The following is a 17207-nucleotide window of genomic DNA, read 5'->3' on the forward strand; positions in this document are numbered from 1 at the left end:
TCCTTATAGGAGTTATTTGTTTCTTATTCGAGGTTAACAGTTGTATATAATGTAATAAATAGCCTAATAAATGCAAAAAAACTAGTTTTTGTCTGATATAACAATAAATACAGCTTTATTAGCTATCAAGCTAAGAAATATGTTTTGCGGCTCCAGACAAAAAAATGTTTGGGAAAAAGGAGCAAAATGGCTCTTTTGGTCAAAAAGGTTGCAGACCCCTGAGCTAGACCATCATCTCGGAGCAGCAGAGCCTTATTATACATCCATGAGCAGAGCCGACAGGCAGGAAGACTCGAGCACACAGCTCGTACTTCATTATAATATATAAAAAAAGAACACCATGCGTGTCATGATGGCACATAACAGCTCACGGCCGCAGATTACTCCGAGTCCCAGCCCCCCCCATACCCCAAAATATTTGTATTGCAGATCTACATGAATCACAGAAACGACTTATTTTGGATTCAAAACGGCAAATTTCGCCGAAAGGTGACAAGTTTGCATCACTGAACATAGACAGAGCACAATTGAAACATAACATCTGAGATGTAACAACATAATACACTTGTGGGGATGCTTGGGATGTGAGGAGTGAGGGACACGGCTTAGAACGGGCGTGTCGCCTGGCAGGACAGGAGAGTGTGTGCACCAGTCTGCCTTGATCTATGAATTCATGTCCGTGACACTCACTGCTGCCCACAGCTGTTATATAGAAGGAAATTCCTTGACTTCATGAAAGTGTTTTAACCACACACACCTCTACACACACATGACGGGTGTTATTTTCCCCATAAGGAACAAGTCGCTGCAAATTATCCCGCTTATTACACGGCCACATTCTCAACAAAGTAACGACATGACTCCCAATATTAATTGAAATGCTTTTATGAATTCAGAAAATGTTTTTATTGATTTAAAAAATAGTTGTATGTATTGATTTAAAAAATAGTTGTATGTATTGATTTAAATTGACATGCATCCGCTAAGAAAAATAGTCCGTTGTTACAGTTTTTTAAACAGTCTGAATGAAACGGCAGCTCTCAGCTGTGTATTTACACAACTAATGGCCCATCAACCACAGCTCTCTCCCCCCCTCCCCCCTTGATCTTTCTTCTCCAGCAGCTAAATTAACGGTAGGTTACTCTGAGTGACAAGCTTACAGTTAGACACAACACTGTAATTGCAAGTGACCCTCAGTTAGTTGACTTTTATGTTCAACTGCTAAATTCGTTACTGATAAAAAAGGGCTTCTACTGTACCTAATTACCTTAACACTAGAACCGCCAGAGGTTTTTGTATAGGCCTACCTAAACCCGTCAAATCCCGCTATTAGAATGCAATTTTTAACAACATAGGGTGCTACATAACACACTTTCAGGAAAAGTCAAGGACTGGGAGACTTTAATATTTTATTGAAAAAAAGTTACATTGCACACACACAACACACATCACACAAATTGACCCGATTGGCGGTTCTAGTGTTAAATAAACTCACTAATTAATGAAACCAGTTCAATACGCATTATTCTTATTCTTATCATTCTTTATGAGCGCAGAAATAGTCTTAAAATCAGATCTGTTTTTTAAATGAAATCTGACGGCAGGCAGTTAGCTCTGATCACCTATGATAAATGCGCCGCACCTAATCGCTGGCCATTCAGCCACAGACACTGTTCGAAATGGGGGGGAGCTAGGGGGAGCTTGGAGGGGAAGAGGGAGGGAGCTCCCCTGAAGGCTGACTTTGAGATAAATAGGGGGAGCCCAAAACAATCGTGCATATTTGTGTCACACAGATTAGAAATGTTGAGTTTCTGTAAATAACAGTTCTTGAAATAAATAATAGTTATTGTTCATTACAGTTTCTGAATATTTGTTTTATATTTGTGAATATGTCTGGGTGTTGCCATCTGTACGTGGCGGCGCTGCATTCTTACTTACGTTGCTATGGTTATGGCGGTGATGCCGGCGCGGTATTTGAAATGTTCATACTGATATTTTTTTAACTCTGGCTGTTTAATAAAAAAATATGGCAAAACGAAAACAGCCAAGCGTCACAGCTTTTGGATTCACAAGCAAAGAAGCGAAGGAGTCTAAAAATGACAACGTGAACGGAAAACAACTTTTAGTTGGCCGGCTGTAAGCGGCGTTAGGGTCGAGTTTGACAGCTCCACACCGAGGGAGAGGCCTGCCGATGCGGAGCCTGAAGAGGCTTCAACAACGGCCACATCCGCCGGCATAGCGACACCGTCTGTATTAGTAGAAGAGTGTTTTTATAGCAATTGATCGCATCCGCGCTGCTGCGCCAGTCAACAGAGCGTGCGTGTGACATATTTAGTAGCAGGATGTGCTCTGAAAAATAGGGCTCCCCGAAAGCAAATGGGTAATTCGAAAACTGACAGAGCTCCCTCTATACAAATCAAACTGTAGACGGTGTGAAAGCACCTATTGTTTTAAATAATGGTCGGAATGTGACCTGTGAGCCTTCTGAATTACCGTGGGACAGCACATTCTAAACTAAAATGTTCAATTAATAAAGTAACATCTTATCTTATCTTAATAATATCTTCATATTAATAATAAATCATACAGTATGTGTCCGAAAGGGAGCAGGAGGAAGCAAACACAAAAATATACTGCATATTAAAGCAAACGATTGTAAAGGTTAAAGTATGAGCATAACAAATAAAGAAGTGTAATGTAAACATTTACATTATGATTATTTAATATATAAAGACTATATATTATTGAATTACAAGATTAGATATACTTTAGTTGATCTAAAATATTGATGTGTTCAAATGCTCTTCAAAACACAACTGAAAGTCCATGAAACTTGTCTTTCTGTATTTGTGAATGAAGCGCCATCTCCTGGTTAAAACCTCTTTGAAAATAGTGTGAGGGCTTAACATTCCTCTATACTGGTATTTGGCAGGTAGTAGGCAGGAAGCTGTAAGCTGGGGTCCGAAATTCAGTGCTACATCTGTAAGTGGAGGGTGTTTGAGGACTGGTGCCTTCAAAAAGGGCACACCTCTTTTCAATGCCCTGTGGGAGTGATTTTATCATTTCTACAGTGTTGATAAACACAGAGCTTTCTCCACGATCAAAGTCTACCTGGCTGCTATTGCTGCATGCCATGTAGGTTTTGAGGGTAAGACGGCCGGCCAACATCCTCTCGTCTGCCGTTTTATGAAGGGAGCTCGCAGGCTCCTTCCTGTTTCCAGGTCACTGGTGCCCTTATGGGACTTGACAGTGGTTTTAGATGGGCTCACTCGAGCCCCATTTGAACCCCTGGAAGAAGCTGACATGAAGCACCTGTCACTCAAGACAGTGCTGTTACTGGCCCTGGCATCCGCCAAGCGAGTCAGTGACATTCATGCGCTATCTGTACATCCTTCATGCACTCAGTTCGCCCGAGGGTTAACGAGAGTGTTGCTGAAGCCCAACCCTGCCTTTATACCTAAGGTGGTTGGTTCATGTACCCCCATTGACGTTGAGGCATTTCCTCCGCCGCTGTGTTCCTCCGGGGAACAGCAGCCGAATTTGCTATGTCCAGTCCGTGCTTTACGCACTTATATGGACAGATCAAAAGAGTTTCGTCATAATGACCAACTCTTTGTGTCCTGGGCTAACCCTCAGAAGGGCAAGCCTGTTACTAAGCAGCGGCTCTCTCACTGGATTGTGGAGGCAATTGCTTTGGCTTACACGAGTCAGGGTCTGCAGGCACCTTCGGGTTTGCGTGCTCATTCGACTCGTGGTCTGGCTACATCCTGGGCTTTGTTCAGGGGTGTTTCCATCCAAGACATTTGTGCAGCGGCGAGCTGGTCCTTGCCGCTCACTTTTGTCCGCTTTTACAGATTAGACGTCTCTGCTCCCAGTGTGGCCCATGCAGTGCTGGGCCCCCTGCTGAGTTAGAGCTCTAACTGTTAAATTCTGGTTGGGTTTGGTGATTTTCGAGATAAGCTCGTCTGGCAATACGGGAGTTACAATATCCCATAGTGAGACATTGAACGGAGTGTTACGAATGAGAACTATAGGTTACTTACGTAACCCCAGTTCTCAGAGTAACATGAAGTTAGATGTCTCACCAGACGGCCCTCCTTGCTATGGTGAAGCGAGAAGAGGTGCTTATTTTGAATGATGCATGCGGCGTAGCGCAAGCTACTTATAGGGGGTAGATTCCCTGACGCTGACGTCAAGATCACCAGCCAATCAGGATTGGCGTAATGAGATTGATGCTTCTGTTTGCTCCGCGATGAGGCGCATCCCATAGTGAGACATCTCACTTCATGTTACTCTGAGAACTGGGATTACGTAAGTAACCTATAGCTTTGTGTAGTAGTTGTGTGTCAAAAAGGTTTAGCAACAATACTGTGACAAACAGCTATTTTTTTTTCCTTGAACATGAAAAATAACTATAGGTTAAAGAGTTAAGTGTTTTGACACGTAGACATAGAATAATTTAAAAAACATTAAAAAAATTTGGTCAACTGTGGCAGCAAAATTCAGAAAACTAGACAGTCCACATGTTTTAAGTCAAATGTAGATTTTGGCAAAAAACTTGAATAAATACAATTTCTAAAAGAGATGTTTTAATAGCAATACAGATTACGTATTAGAGATGAAATTATATGGATGTAAAACAGTGTAGGTACATGGGATTTATTTGGTTTTGTACCGTGGTATCGAATTTGTTTTGGAATAGTGGACTTTGACTGATATTTGTATCAACAATTGCATTTCAGTCACTGCGAAATCCCAAACATACTGTATAATCGGCTTTAAATGATAGCAATCTCTTTGCAAACTGTTTATTTAAATATTTTAGCTTTGTTTTTGGTCTCTAACAACTCCTGAGGGGAATATTTGACTTTTTACCTGCCAAATAGTCTCTATCTCGAGTGTTTCCTGCTGTGTGCCTCTGAGAATGCATATTTAAGGCTTGTTTGCTGAAAACAGCTGCCTACTGTGGCAGTGAATACGAAACCTTTCAGTTGCAGTAAGAGTTAAAACTTGTATCTCACTTTAAATAGTATCTGCTGGATTAAACTACTCTGTAATATTTAAGAGCATTGGTGTGGAAATGTATGCTTCTGATAGTATTTATTAAGGAAATGCAAAACATGTTGTCTCTCAGCAGTCACACAAATGTGCCCAAGGCTTTGCCTTACCTTTGTTCATACCATAATGTTTGAATTAGGGTCACATCTGAACCATGCTGTCACAAAACTGAAGCTCCTTCACCATAAGGTAGAGGGCAGTGTTGTATCAGAGCTTGTTAAAAGACCCTTTTGATTTGCCTTAAGCAGGTTTGGATTTATATAGAAACAAATGACTTCGATTTTGACTAGAATTAGCCATTTGATATTTCCATTTGACCAAATATGTCATACTAATTCATTAGAAAGCAGTTTGGCAATACAACTAAAAGTATGCATCGATGCAAATTTGCAACAAAATCTGAAATGCGTTAAGTGAATGGAAAAGTGTTTCTTAGCAAATACTCCATTATCATTTCTGGCCTTTTAACCAGAAAAATGATCAGTCTTTAAGTCTACTATGAACAGTGACTAGACTAGCTGTTGCATTTCTCTGTCTACGTTACTGCATGTTCGGTACCTAAAAAGATTCCCATGGCGGCCTGAGCGCTTTCTCCCCCTAAATAACAGCATATATCATAATGTTTAATGTCACTTTTGTTATATAGTCCTTCACTTTTAAAATGCACTTTTCCAAAGGCCAAAACAGCTAACATCTTATTGTCACATTCATTCATCAGTTTGAAATGTAGCTTGTTTTTTTATCGTACACATACATTATGATGCTAGCTCTTTTTTATTTTTGATATGCATCTTTAAAATATAGAATGAAGTGTTTTAAATGTATTTCGCAATTCATAACATATTCTGTGGTAACAATGATTGAAGAAATCTTCATGTCATTAAGGAACATTTTGATTGCCTAGCTCAAGGTTGAGTAAAAAAAACAAAAACAGTTAAGATGATTACCGCTAATGTGTTTGGCAGTCAGTGCTTCCAAAGGCAGTGTGCGCAGCGTCATATTTCCCCAGACTTGTTTGGCGGTTGTCTTTCATTTCGTGGTTGCAAAACATCTCAGAGAGCCCTGAGGGAGCCAACGTTTGCTTTAGATACGAGAGCCACCCAAGCTCCACCATCACATTATACAAGACTCAGCGAGCGAAGTCTGCTTCAGCTCAATTCAAAGTGATATTGATGGGGACCAGGAGGGATGTTGTACAGAGGAGAAGGACTGCTGATGGTTATGGTGGTAGCGGTAGGCTTGATTGTGGTTCAAGTGCGGCCATGGGAGGAAAACATGGAAAATCTTGGAAATGTAAAGAAAATAGTCAGTCTACATAGGTGATGAGCAAACTGAGCAAGGCTTTGCTGGACAGGATGATGATTTTGGAAACCACAATTGTAAACCCTCCCACAAACCAGGACATAAAAAATAACAATTATTTTTCAACAAACAGGAATAGGTAACTGTAATCACACATTAGTGATGTAAGAAGTTTTGAGTAAAATAAGCAACTACCAATGTAAAAATACTATATTAAAACTCCTGCATTTAAAAATGTAATGTAAACATGTGATCTACATACATCAATTGTTATCACCAAATTAGTATCTGTTATGCAGAATGATCATTTTGAAATTAACATAGTTATTCCTTATACTGGGAGTATTATTGATGAGTACAGCTTTTCAATATTGGTGTCAACAGTCTATCATACTGTGATGATCATACATCATTATAGTAAGTTATTGAACCGAAATGAAGGATTCTAAGATTGTATTTTAACTATAAGTGATTTATTGAAGTTGTGGATGTTCTTGTGTGATACGTTTCATCAAATGTAATATTTAGCACACATCTCCCTTATCAAAAAGATGTTGCTCCTTATCAAGAGCAACATCAAAATGTTGGAGCTGGAGAAGGTTGAACTAGTGAACTAACTTAACTACTGCTGGGTAGCTTAACCTATAATGTATTGCTACACCATAACAATATTGTTGATATTTTAGGCAATTGTTGGAACATAGATGCGCTTTCCTGTTTTGCCATGACACTTTGCCCTTCACAAAGATAGGCATTTAAAGAAATAGGTTTCTGAGTTGGTGTAGATGAAGTTGACTGACCTGGACAGTACAATGCCTTACAATCACAGAATATGTGTCTGTCTTTTTTCCATACAATATAATAATTAAAACAAATTTAAAATCTCAATTGGCAAATAACCTGTAGCTGGATCTGTCAAAGGGTTAAAGTGAAGTACAAAGTTAAATAGTTGTCTATGTAATAAGAAGAGGTTAAAGTTGCAGGGAAAGGAAATACTTCCTCTTTTTTGTATTACTGTACAGTTTAATGTTCTTTCCACTCACAATGTACGATAGAATACACACCCTCTTCTTATCCGTGGAGGTTCTGTAGGGACACGCTCAAACATTACACAGTACCGCAGGATCAGGGCACACACCTTCGTCATCCTCCTCATTTCCACCCTGTCAAATTAACAGTGTGTTCTTAGGAGAGGGAGTAGTGTCGGGACGATGTTGGAGAGCTTGATTGAAGGGCTTCCGAGAATTCTCTGGCTTTGTTGTGCAGCTTCCCCGGCGCTGCAGCCGGAGGTAATGGCTTTAGCAGGGGCAGGTACACAAAGCTCCAGTGGCCACAAACCGGAGCTGGACAGACTTTACTGTTGACATCTGGAATTTCTTTCCTCCCCTTCCTTTTAAAAAAAATATTTTCTCCATCCTCTTCTTCCTTTCTTTCCCTATTTTGATTGAGGGCTGACTTACTCGGTACAGTATCCATCATCGTAAAAGCGTCAGCAAGCTAAATTTAGACATTTAGTTTTCTTGTGTCTGTTCTGGCAGTGCATATTTTACCGCACATGATATCATGCCCTCCAGTGCCGATGCCTTGACCGGGCACTGAACCCCTATAGGATTTCACTTTCATATACACACATGGTAATTCTCATAATGAAGGCTGTCACTGGTAAATAATCCCACATCATGGATACTCTGTCTTATCATACCCTCGTCTGCTGCGGCTTTGACAGAGCAGACAGTGCATTAACCCTCACATTACTCAGACTGAAACCCCACAAATGTAGGACTCACACATTGTCATTACACAGTGGATAACGCCAGGGGCAATCCATAACATGCTTTGGCTTGTCTCAACTAAATAAACCGCACATATTATTTCCTCTGCACTGATCATGCCTATAATTAACTACTCAACTATGTCTCATATTTCAGAAACTCAAGGTATTTTGTATGTGTATACGGGTGTTGTGGGAAGAAGTCTGACTTCAGGCCTTTTTGTCTTTGTCTTCTTTAAGGAGATAAAACGCCTCTAGATAATTAAAATATATGGTGAGGTTGCAATCAAAGGTTTCCTGAGTCATGTCCGGGAATGCTGTGCGAGATATATTTTTACATCAGTGGAATTCACACATATCCTCTTACTTGTTTTATCTTGACATACATATCTTGCTGCTCCACATTACCCTGGGTTTCCCCACAACAGGCAGGGCAAATGGTAAACAAGGACATCAGCTGGCTTTGGCACACAATGAACTTGTCAGCAGCACTGAAAAAAGAAAAAAACACTTGTTATTTCTGACTGACACAATTTGGTAATACACATAATCTCAAATGAAAAGAAGCCTTACTTGAGATCAAAATGAGTTTGCTGCAGTGGCTCTTTTGATGGTTCCTCGTCAGACGACTCGCTCATAATTTCCTCCTCTGGGCTCCATGGCATATCCCCAGGGTGGTCCATGGAAACAGAGGATGACTCATCATCACTGTGTGCAGGACTGGGCAGTGGAGATTCTGTCTGACACCCCACACTGACCATCCTGGGCTGTACCTGGACAGCTGGGATAAAAAGAGGTTGGCCTTATATAATTGTGAAACATCATACATCCAGTGGCCACTTTATTAGATACACTTGTACAATGTAATGCAATCCAATACAACAGCCCTGCCATAAAATCTACCTTTACAAAGCTTATGTTCAGGTTTTGTTGACATTCGGGCTGAGATGTTTTAATGTAATATGTTAATTCTGGAGGTCATAGCAAGTGTTGGAGTTGTAACAGCTTGCATCATACTGAGATGTTTTTCTAATATGTTTTTAACATTTACAAAGGTATGCCGAGTCTTTACCGCGTTTTGGTGTCAAAAGGGGGCGCTACTTCTGTGTTACATTTACACTACCTGATGAACGATGGAAAGGTTTGAGGTTACACTGTAAGCCGCAGTGAAGCACAGATGTTGGTTGAGGAACCAGTGGAGAGGCGACCTCTTGCTCTGGGTCTATAAGCCCAGCATCACTGGCTGTAGGTGAATCTGTCCCTTTGTGACATGCAGTACCGTTGTCTCCCAAAGTCTTGAAACACACCAACATTACACATGAAAATAAATAGCAACTGCGCTATTAGCTATGCAAATAAAGTCCCCACGCTAGTTATGTAACCACACTTCGGGGATATAACATTAACAAACTGAAGTGACCAATTATGCCCAATGGTAGGTCTTACAAAATAGGATGCCAATTCTAGCTAACATTATCCATTATGACTTAGCTAGTGGGTTTAACAAGCTAGCTACATTACCTTACAACAATTAATACTAACCACACGTTGCTTGTCATTATTGAAATCATTATACTGACTAATTTGGAAGTTAGCAAACGTTAGAAAACAATACTTACGGTGCACAGTTCACGTTTTCGTGGAGCTGAATCTCTGACAGATCCTCGACCATCACTCCCGCCGCCGCCACCAGCGGCAGCTGCTGCTACCGGAGCTGATAAAGAAGCTAGGTGTATTGACGGAACCGCACTAGCCATCAGCCTCACATGGTCCTGGCTTCGATATCCCATCCTGAACTCCATCAGATCACCTGCCTCATAATCCTCCTGTCGAAAATGAGCGCCACAAACGACCGCGTTTTTCGTCACAGACCCGGCATTGAAGTCCCGTCTCTTCACCTGCACAAAACGCACCCCGGACCGAAAGCTAGCTCCCGTCCTTTTCCTGTTAGGGAAACTGTGGACTCAATGTCCTGACAGGTTGGAATGTGTGCAACCTGCACAAACACAATACTTCACCATGATTAGAAATGGTGAAATACAATGTAAAACTCCCGAAAAATACCAGCTCAATAAAACCAAACCGCTCAAACCAACTACCAACTACTACCGCAAATTGGTCAGAGAGAAGGACTCCCCCATGTGACGTAATATGACGCGTTTGACGTATAACCTTAAAAAAAAGCAGCTTTTAGTGGCAGAGCTCAAAAAGGCTCCTTTTCCCTCTGAATTCCTTTCTCGTGTCTCGTAAAACATATAAAATCCTGCATTAACTTTTTTTATTTTAATTTTCAGGCAAGGTAAAGCTTAAATATAGGAGGAAAAAAAACCTGCAAGTTGCTCTTTAAGGCGAGGGATGTGCTTGGAAATGATGTTTGTGAGGCTATCTGCACACCCATAATGGTGACATTCTTCCCTTTTTTGTTTTCATGTCCCTGGATTCTTTTACACACATGTTGGTGTGTGTTGTATGTGATTCCTTTGTGTGTGTTTATGTTTGCATGTGTGTGGGTTTTTGCTTACATGTATACAACAAGTTTGTTCATATGCCTTATGTTAATGCTACAGGGTAAATACAATTAAATAAAATGTAATTATAACAATAATTGTCAACTGATCACCATCTGGTGGTGAGTTGGGTCGAGTGGCGGGGGAAGCCTCTGGATAGACCTGGTAAGCTCAAACGTGTAGTTCGGGTGAACTGGGAACGTCTGGAGGAGGCCCAAGTTCAGGAGGCCTTCAACTCACACCTCCGGCTGAGCTTTTCGGGCATTCCTGTGGAGGTTGGGGACATTGAACCAGAGTGGTCGGTGTTCAAAGCCTCTATTTCCGAAGCCGCGGCGGGGAGCTGTGGTCTCAAGGTCTTAGGTGCTTCAAGGGGCGGTAACCCTCGAACCTCCTGGTGGACACCGGTGGTCAGGGAAGCCGTCCGACTGAAGGAGGCCTTCAGGGATTTGTTATCCCGGGGGACTCCCGGGGCAGTTGCAAGGTACCGACAGGCCCGAAGGGCAGTAGCGTCAGCCGTGGCCGAGGCAAAGCAGCGGGTGTGGGAGAAGTTCGGAGAAGACATGGAAAAGGACTTTCGGGCGGCACCAAAGTTGTTCTGGAAAACTGTCCGACAACTCAGGAGGGGGAAGCAGGGAACCATCCAAGCTGTGTACAGTAAGGATGGGACGTTGTTGACCTCAACTGATGGAGTGTTAGGGCGTTGGAAGGAACACTTTGAGGAACTCTTGAACCCGACAACTCCGCCCTCTATGTTAGAGGCAGAGCTGGAGTATGACGGGGGATCAACACTAATCTCCCGGGGGGAGGTCACTGAGGTCGTCAAACAACTCCACAGTGGCAAAGCCCCAGGGGTGGATGAGATCCGCCCAGAAAAGCTGAAGGCTCTGGGTGTTGAGGGACTGTCATGGTTGACACGTCTCATCAACGTTGCGTGGAAGTCGGAAACAGTACCGAAGGAGTGGAAGACCGGGGTGGTGGTTCCCCTTTTCAAAAAGGGGGATCAGAGGGTGTGTGGCAATTACAGAGGCATCACACTACTCAGCCTCCCCGGGAAAGTTTACTCTAAGGTACTCGAAAGGAGGATCAGGCCGATTGTCGAACCTCAGATTGAGGAGGAACAATGCGGATTCCGTCCTGGTCGTGGAACGACGGATCAGCTTTTTACTCTCGCAAGGATCCTGGAGGGGGCCTGGGAGTACGCTTATCCAGTCTACATGTGTTTTGTAGACTTGAAGAAGGCGTATGACCGGGTTCCCAGGGAGTCACTGTGGGAGGTGCTGCGGGAGTATGGGGTGAGGGGGTCTCTACTCGGGGCCATCCAATCTCTGTACTCCCAAAGCGAGAGCTGTGTCCGGGTCCTCTGCAGTAAGTCGGACCCATTTCCGGTGAGGGTTGGCCTCCGCCAGGGCTGCGCTTTGTCACCAATCCTGTTTGTAATATACATGGATAGGATTTCGAGGCGTAGTCGTGGGGGAGGGGGTCTGCAGTTTGGTGGACTAAGGATTGCACCACTGCTTTTTGCAGATGATGTGGTTCTAATGGCTTCATCGGTCTGCGACCTTCAGCACTCACTGGATCGGTTCGCAACCGAGTGTGAAGCGGCTGGGATGAGGATCAGCACCTCCAAATCTGAGGCCATGGTTCTCAGCAGGAAACCGATGGACTGTCCACTCCAAGTAGGGAATGAGTCCTTACCCCAAGTGAAGGAGTTAAAGTATCTCAGGGTTCTCGCACGTCCAGCTGGGAAGAGACCAAGGGGTAGACCTAGGACCAAGTGGAGGGATTATATCTCTTCGCTGGCCTGGGAGCGCTTTGGGATCCCCCAGTCAGAGCTGGTTGATGTGGCCAGGGAAAAGAAAGTTTGGGGCTCTCTGCTGGAACTGCTACCCCCGCTACCCGACCACGGATAAGCGGGAGAAGATGGATGGATGGTAATTATACATGCAATCGGTTGCCACTGACATTAGACAGAAATAAAAGAAGGCTCTATCGGCTGAGTTCTAGAGCTGCTACGTATACCTTTTTAAGAAGAAAATGTTTGAGACATGCCAGAAAAAACTTCTTGAAAATCGTTCATAGTAAGGTAGCACTTCAAATAAAAGTGAGTTACCTGCAAACTGTCAAACCGTTCGTTCAAGGCATTGGAGCACCACGGTATTGAGAGTAGACCTACAAAAAATAATCTATTGGAGCCATGGATGAATGGAACTCAGCAGGGTAAGTTACTACTGTTCTTAATAAACAAGACAAGCTTTGACCCATGTCTTTTGTTCTGTAAGGAATTGTTTGTCTCACGGTAAAAATGTGTTTCTTTGCTTTGGTGTTAGCCCGTCATCTAGCTAGAATTTCCCATTAAGTCAAATGTACTTAAATATTCCATGACTGGTGAGTTTAATCAGCTGGCTAATGTCAGTGGTAGAGCAGAGGCGATGTAGCTAATGATGGTCTAGCAATATATTTAACACTATTAATTAGAGCTACGTACTTATTGCAAATTCTGCTGTACCTTTTTTTGTTTTTTTTGCGGAAATTAGTTTTAAATGATTCTCTAAACATTATGTAAGGAATGAGCTACGAAACTGCATTGTTTGCAACATAACTTTTATATATCTTGTGCTGTGTATATATTCTGTCTGTTTTTGTCTTATTGGTAACTAGCCTTTACTTAAGTAATCACATAATAAAATAACAATGCAAGTATTGAGTTTTATTTCAATTGTAATATCATTCATGCTAATACGGCCCTTCTCATTTCAGGAAACAACTCTCGGTGGATGGATAGGGAATAAAGAACCATGAACACACCAACAAGCAACAGTTTGGACTAGTGCCTTATGCTGAACTGTATTTAAACAAAAAGAGCATTTGTATTTCGCACAAGTAAAATAACAAATATTTATCCCTGTTGGTTCTGTTTATATGAGCTTGGTTTAACATATCGTTTTTTTCCCCCAACAGATTACACCATTATCAAAGAAGTCAATGCTTGCAGACCTATTGGGTATGTGCACACGTGTTCTTGCCTTCGTCTTGCTTGCGTGTGAACAGCTCCATTCCTACGCACAGCTCAAACTCTCCGCATTGAGCATTAGGGAGTTGGTGCCCCTGTGCGTCGGGAGTGTAAACCCCAAAGAGTCTGTTCAGTGATTGAGGAAATGTTTGGCTGTGAGTTTGCTCCCCTCTGAGGTGTTTGTTGGCCAAGGCTGATCCTGACAACCCTCCAGGGAGCGTGCTCAGTAGGCCTCTTCAAAGAGCCATAGCTCCCAAAGCAGGAAGTCCAGCCCTGCGCTGCTTGGAAACAAGATGAGGTAGACAGGAAGGAAGGTAATCCATGAACACGCAATAGTGCTACTGTCCCCTCCACACACAAACACACACACATAAACACACCCACACAGGCATATCCGATCAGTCCGATCAGTCCCTCCTGACACCCACAAAAACATTGCGACCCCACCAACATTTAGCTTGATTTATCTTGTGTTTTGCACTGCTAAATAGCCAAGGTGATCATCAGCAGCTTGTAGTATATGATTCTGGTTTCCTGTAGTGCAGCTTTTTGCGTGTGTGCGTGCAAATACTAAAAGATCACAGCTGAATGCAGCGTCGCCACAATAGCAGCACGCAGCCCTGTGGCCAGGTTCTTACCTTCTACAATAACCTTACATTTGAATGGAATTTGGTATGCACTATCAAACATGATGGATGAGAGGTAACGGTTTGGAGCCAGATTGATTTATTTGTCTCTGGCAAAAGTACAAATGCACATCAGTTGCACATTATTGGCAGCCAGTGAATGTACAGTATCTGATTGTTCTTCATGCCAGTTACGCTGCATCCTGCTGCTAAGCTGTTGCACACAACACCTACCTTTCAGGGACGATTGATGACTAGTATTTATGGAAGAAAAAGACAAACAATCAGGATTTAGGGTTATGAACTTGCTCCTGAATTGAATACATTGATATGGAAATTATGGAAGCCACTAATCCAATCACTGTTAGACAGTTCTTCCTTAAGGAAATGAACTGTCTCCTCAGTGAGTGAAGGTTTGGGCTCATTTCAGCTGTTCCACCGCTAAACCACTAGAGAGCAGTCTTCAATTGATTTTCCATGAATGAAGTATTGGCTCATACTTTGGCCCACAGCTGAGTGAGTATGTGGCTGGAACTAAAGTCTGGTGTTGTTGCCAATGAAATCAGTAGCCTGGCTTCCACAGTGAGATCCTGCCTGGCCCTGCCGATATTATACAGTATGCGGTAATATTGTGGCAGCAGGGAAATTGGTTTTTGTGGTGTTGGTGTGACCTGTGTCTGTGAGGTTAAGATTAGCTGTTTACATTGTTGTAACATGAGTCAACATGGAAGCTGGAGACCTATCATATATAAGACAAGACATTTGTCACTTCCCTGAGAAGTGAGAAATTGTACTTAGTATCTAGTATAGTGCAAGAAAATAACAATTTATATGTTTTTTAAAAACACCATATCTTGTCTTAGTTCACATACAGAATATTTAACATATGCCATTAAGAAAGTTCAAACTGACTTTTGTTATTATCTCTTTGGACTACTTATTCATTCTTTGCACTTCAGGTTAAAGGATGTATTAGCAAAAAGGATATTCCTATATTTACCTCATCAATATTTTTGATTATTAATCACATTTTTTACAAATCAATCAATCAATCAATCACGGTTGATGTCAGATTGAACAACAGGGTACTTCAAATGTGCATTTGATATTTTTTATTTAGAAACGGGACTTAGAATGTTTCACACTTTTTTGCCAAAGGAGAACAACTTTCCCCCGTACAGTATATATTTGCATAGTAGGCCTACATACTTTATGTTGCTATAATCCAAGTTTTTTTTATATTAAAAATGTATCACAAGACTGCTTTAATGGGATAAGTGTTGCTCTTAGTGATGAACTCCTAGAGAATATTTACTCTTCCCTGTAGTTTCTCTCAGATCTACGCAGCGTTTTAGTGTCTTTCTGCTAGTACATTTTGGTTCACCCTCATCACTTTATTCACTCACACAACACTTTTTTCTTAGCGCCAATCAGCAGACATTTAGCACACAGACATTCATCAGTTTGGTATATACACATATAGAATGCTTATGATCTGCCTCATTTGCTAGATGTATGGATATGTAGCAGCTTGTTAGTAAATTGCTAAAAGGGGAAAATGTCATGTTTTCTAGCTAGTTCTGCTAGTTTTCATTCAAGTAACTAGAGTCCATGTGTTTGAACCACATAGCCTTGCTGAGACCTCCATGCTATTGTCTAGTATTCACTTTCAAGAATGATCCAAAGCCCAGAATTTTAGACAGATATTGCGGTATAAACTGGCTTTAACCTTGTAGGATAGACTCAGAAAATCGGACTGTGGAAAATTGGTAAACAACTTCACAAAAGGAGATGATTACAGGCCAAAGCCTTAGAGAACTATGATATTTCCCTCACAATAGCAGAAACTGTTGCCAACACCTGAATCCAATCATATGTGATCATATATGATTATTAGCACCTGTGAGTTCCCCCCCTTCAACACACACACACACACACACACACACACACACACACACACACACACACACACACACACACACACACACACACACACACACACACACACACACACACACACAGCACATATTTTTCAGAAAATAGCCCTACTTTTGGCATAATATTGGAACAAAAAACGTTTTTATGATGGATTAGTCAGACATTCGGAGATTTGATATTGATATTTCAGCCAAGTCTTTGCAACACAACCATTAATAAAAATGCTGAGAGCTGTAATGTTGTGGCCTGGCAATACACTGGTTTTGAGAATGCTCACTATATTTGGTGCTATTGGTTTTTATATCAGCCATTAAGTAAATAATATACACCAGTTTCATTAGCTGGCTTGTCCAACACAATGGCTGACTTTGATGCTCAGGACATAAATACTATTCTTCTTTTTATTTTGACAAGCTCTCACAGTCAGAGGTACTGGCAGCATGCTTCTCTTTTGGCTAAACATCCTCAAAATCCAGTCCATTTGTCAAACCAGCATTCCATCACTTCACCAACATCGCTAATGACTCCAGGTTGTTCTGTTGGCAAACTAAAGAATGAAAAAACAAACCATCCATTTCACCCACATCACTCGATGCCTGAAGCTGTTTTTACAGTTTATTGTGCATTTATAAATGTTTTTTGAAACAAGTTGGGCATGATTAACCACTTACAGTTAGTCATCAGTGTTCCATGTTTACAGTAGACCTCATGAAAAAACATACTGTATATAATACAATATCATTTCAGTTTTGCATTTTTATAATATGATTCAAATACGCATTCACTTTGCGGTGTAAGGTTTTACTGCTTGCCAAACTTAAAATGAGCTCAGAAGTTATGATGTAATAAGTATTAAATAGCCAGTATTTGTAGCCCATCTACATCATTAATATTCTAAGGGGTGTGAGACACCATGCCTACATAAACTATAAAAATATATGCTCCTGAGAATGAGTAGTTTGATGCGTTAGTATTTACTTCATGTACTTGAATTG

General features: G+C 41.6%; 1 protein-coding gene across 1 annotated transcript; it reads right to left on the reverse strand.

The window, feature by feature from the left end:
* Positions 1-8428: 8428 nt before the first annotated feature.
* LOC307025016 (uncharacterized protein) lies at positions 8429-10356 on the reverse strand. The gene is made up of 4 exons (XM_079659599.1): positions 9751-10356; positions 9255-9426; positions 8705-8912; positions 8429-8622 (listed from the first exon to the last, which is right to left on the reverse strand). Exons 1-4 carry the CDS (start codon positions 9931-9933, stop codon positions 8481-8483), a joined length of 705 nt encoding a protein of 234 aa, XP_079515725.1. The 5' UTR covers positions 9934-10356; the 3' UTR covers positions 8429-8480.
* Positions 10357-17207: the final 6851 nt, after the last annotated feature.

Source organism: Notothenia rossii (assembly GCF_949606895.1).
Source record: "Notothenia rossii genome assembly, chromosome: 11".
NCBI classification, from domain to species: domain Eukaryota; kingdom Metazoa; phylum Chordata; class Actinopteri; order Perciformes; family Nototheniidae; genus Notothenia; species Notothenia rossii.

Coding starts and splice junctions, on each gene's coding strand:
- LOC307025016 (XM_079659599.1), bottom strand. CDS start 9,933: ATGGAGTTCAGGATGGGATATCGAAGCCAGGACCATGTGAGGCTGATG. Junction 9,427..9,750: donor GAAAACGTGAACTGTGCACC/GTAAGTATTGTT, acceptor GTGTGTTTCAAG/ACTTTGGGAGACAACGGTAC. Junction 8,623..8,704: donor CAAACTCATTTTGATCTCAA/GTAAGGCTTCTT, acceptor TTCTTTTTTCAG/TGCTGCTGACAAGTTCATTG.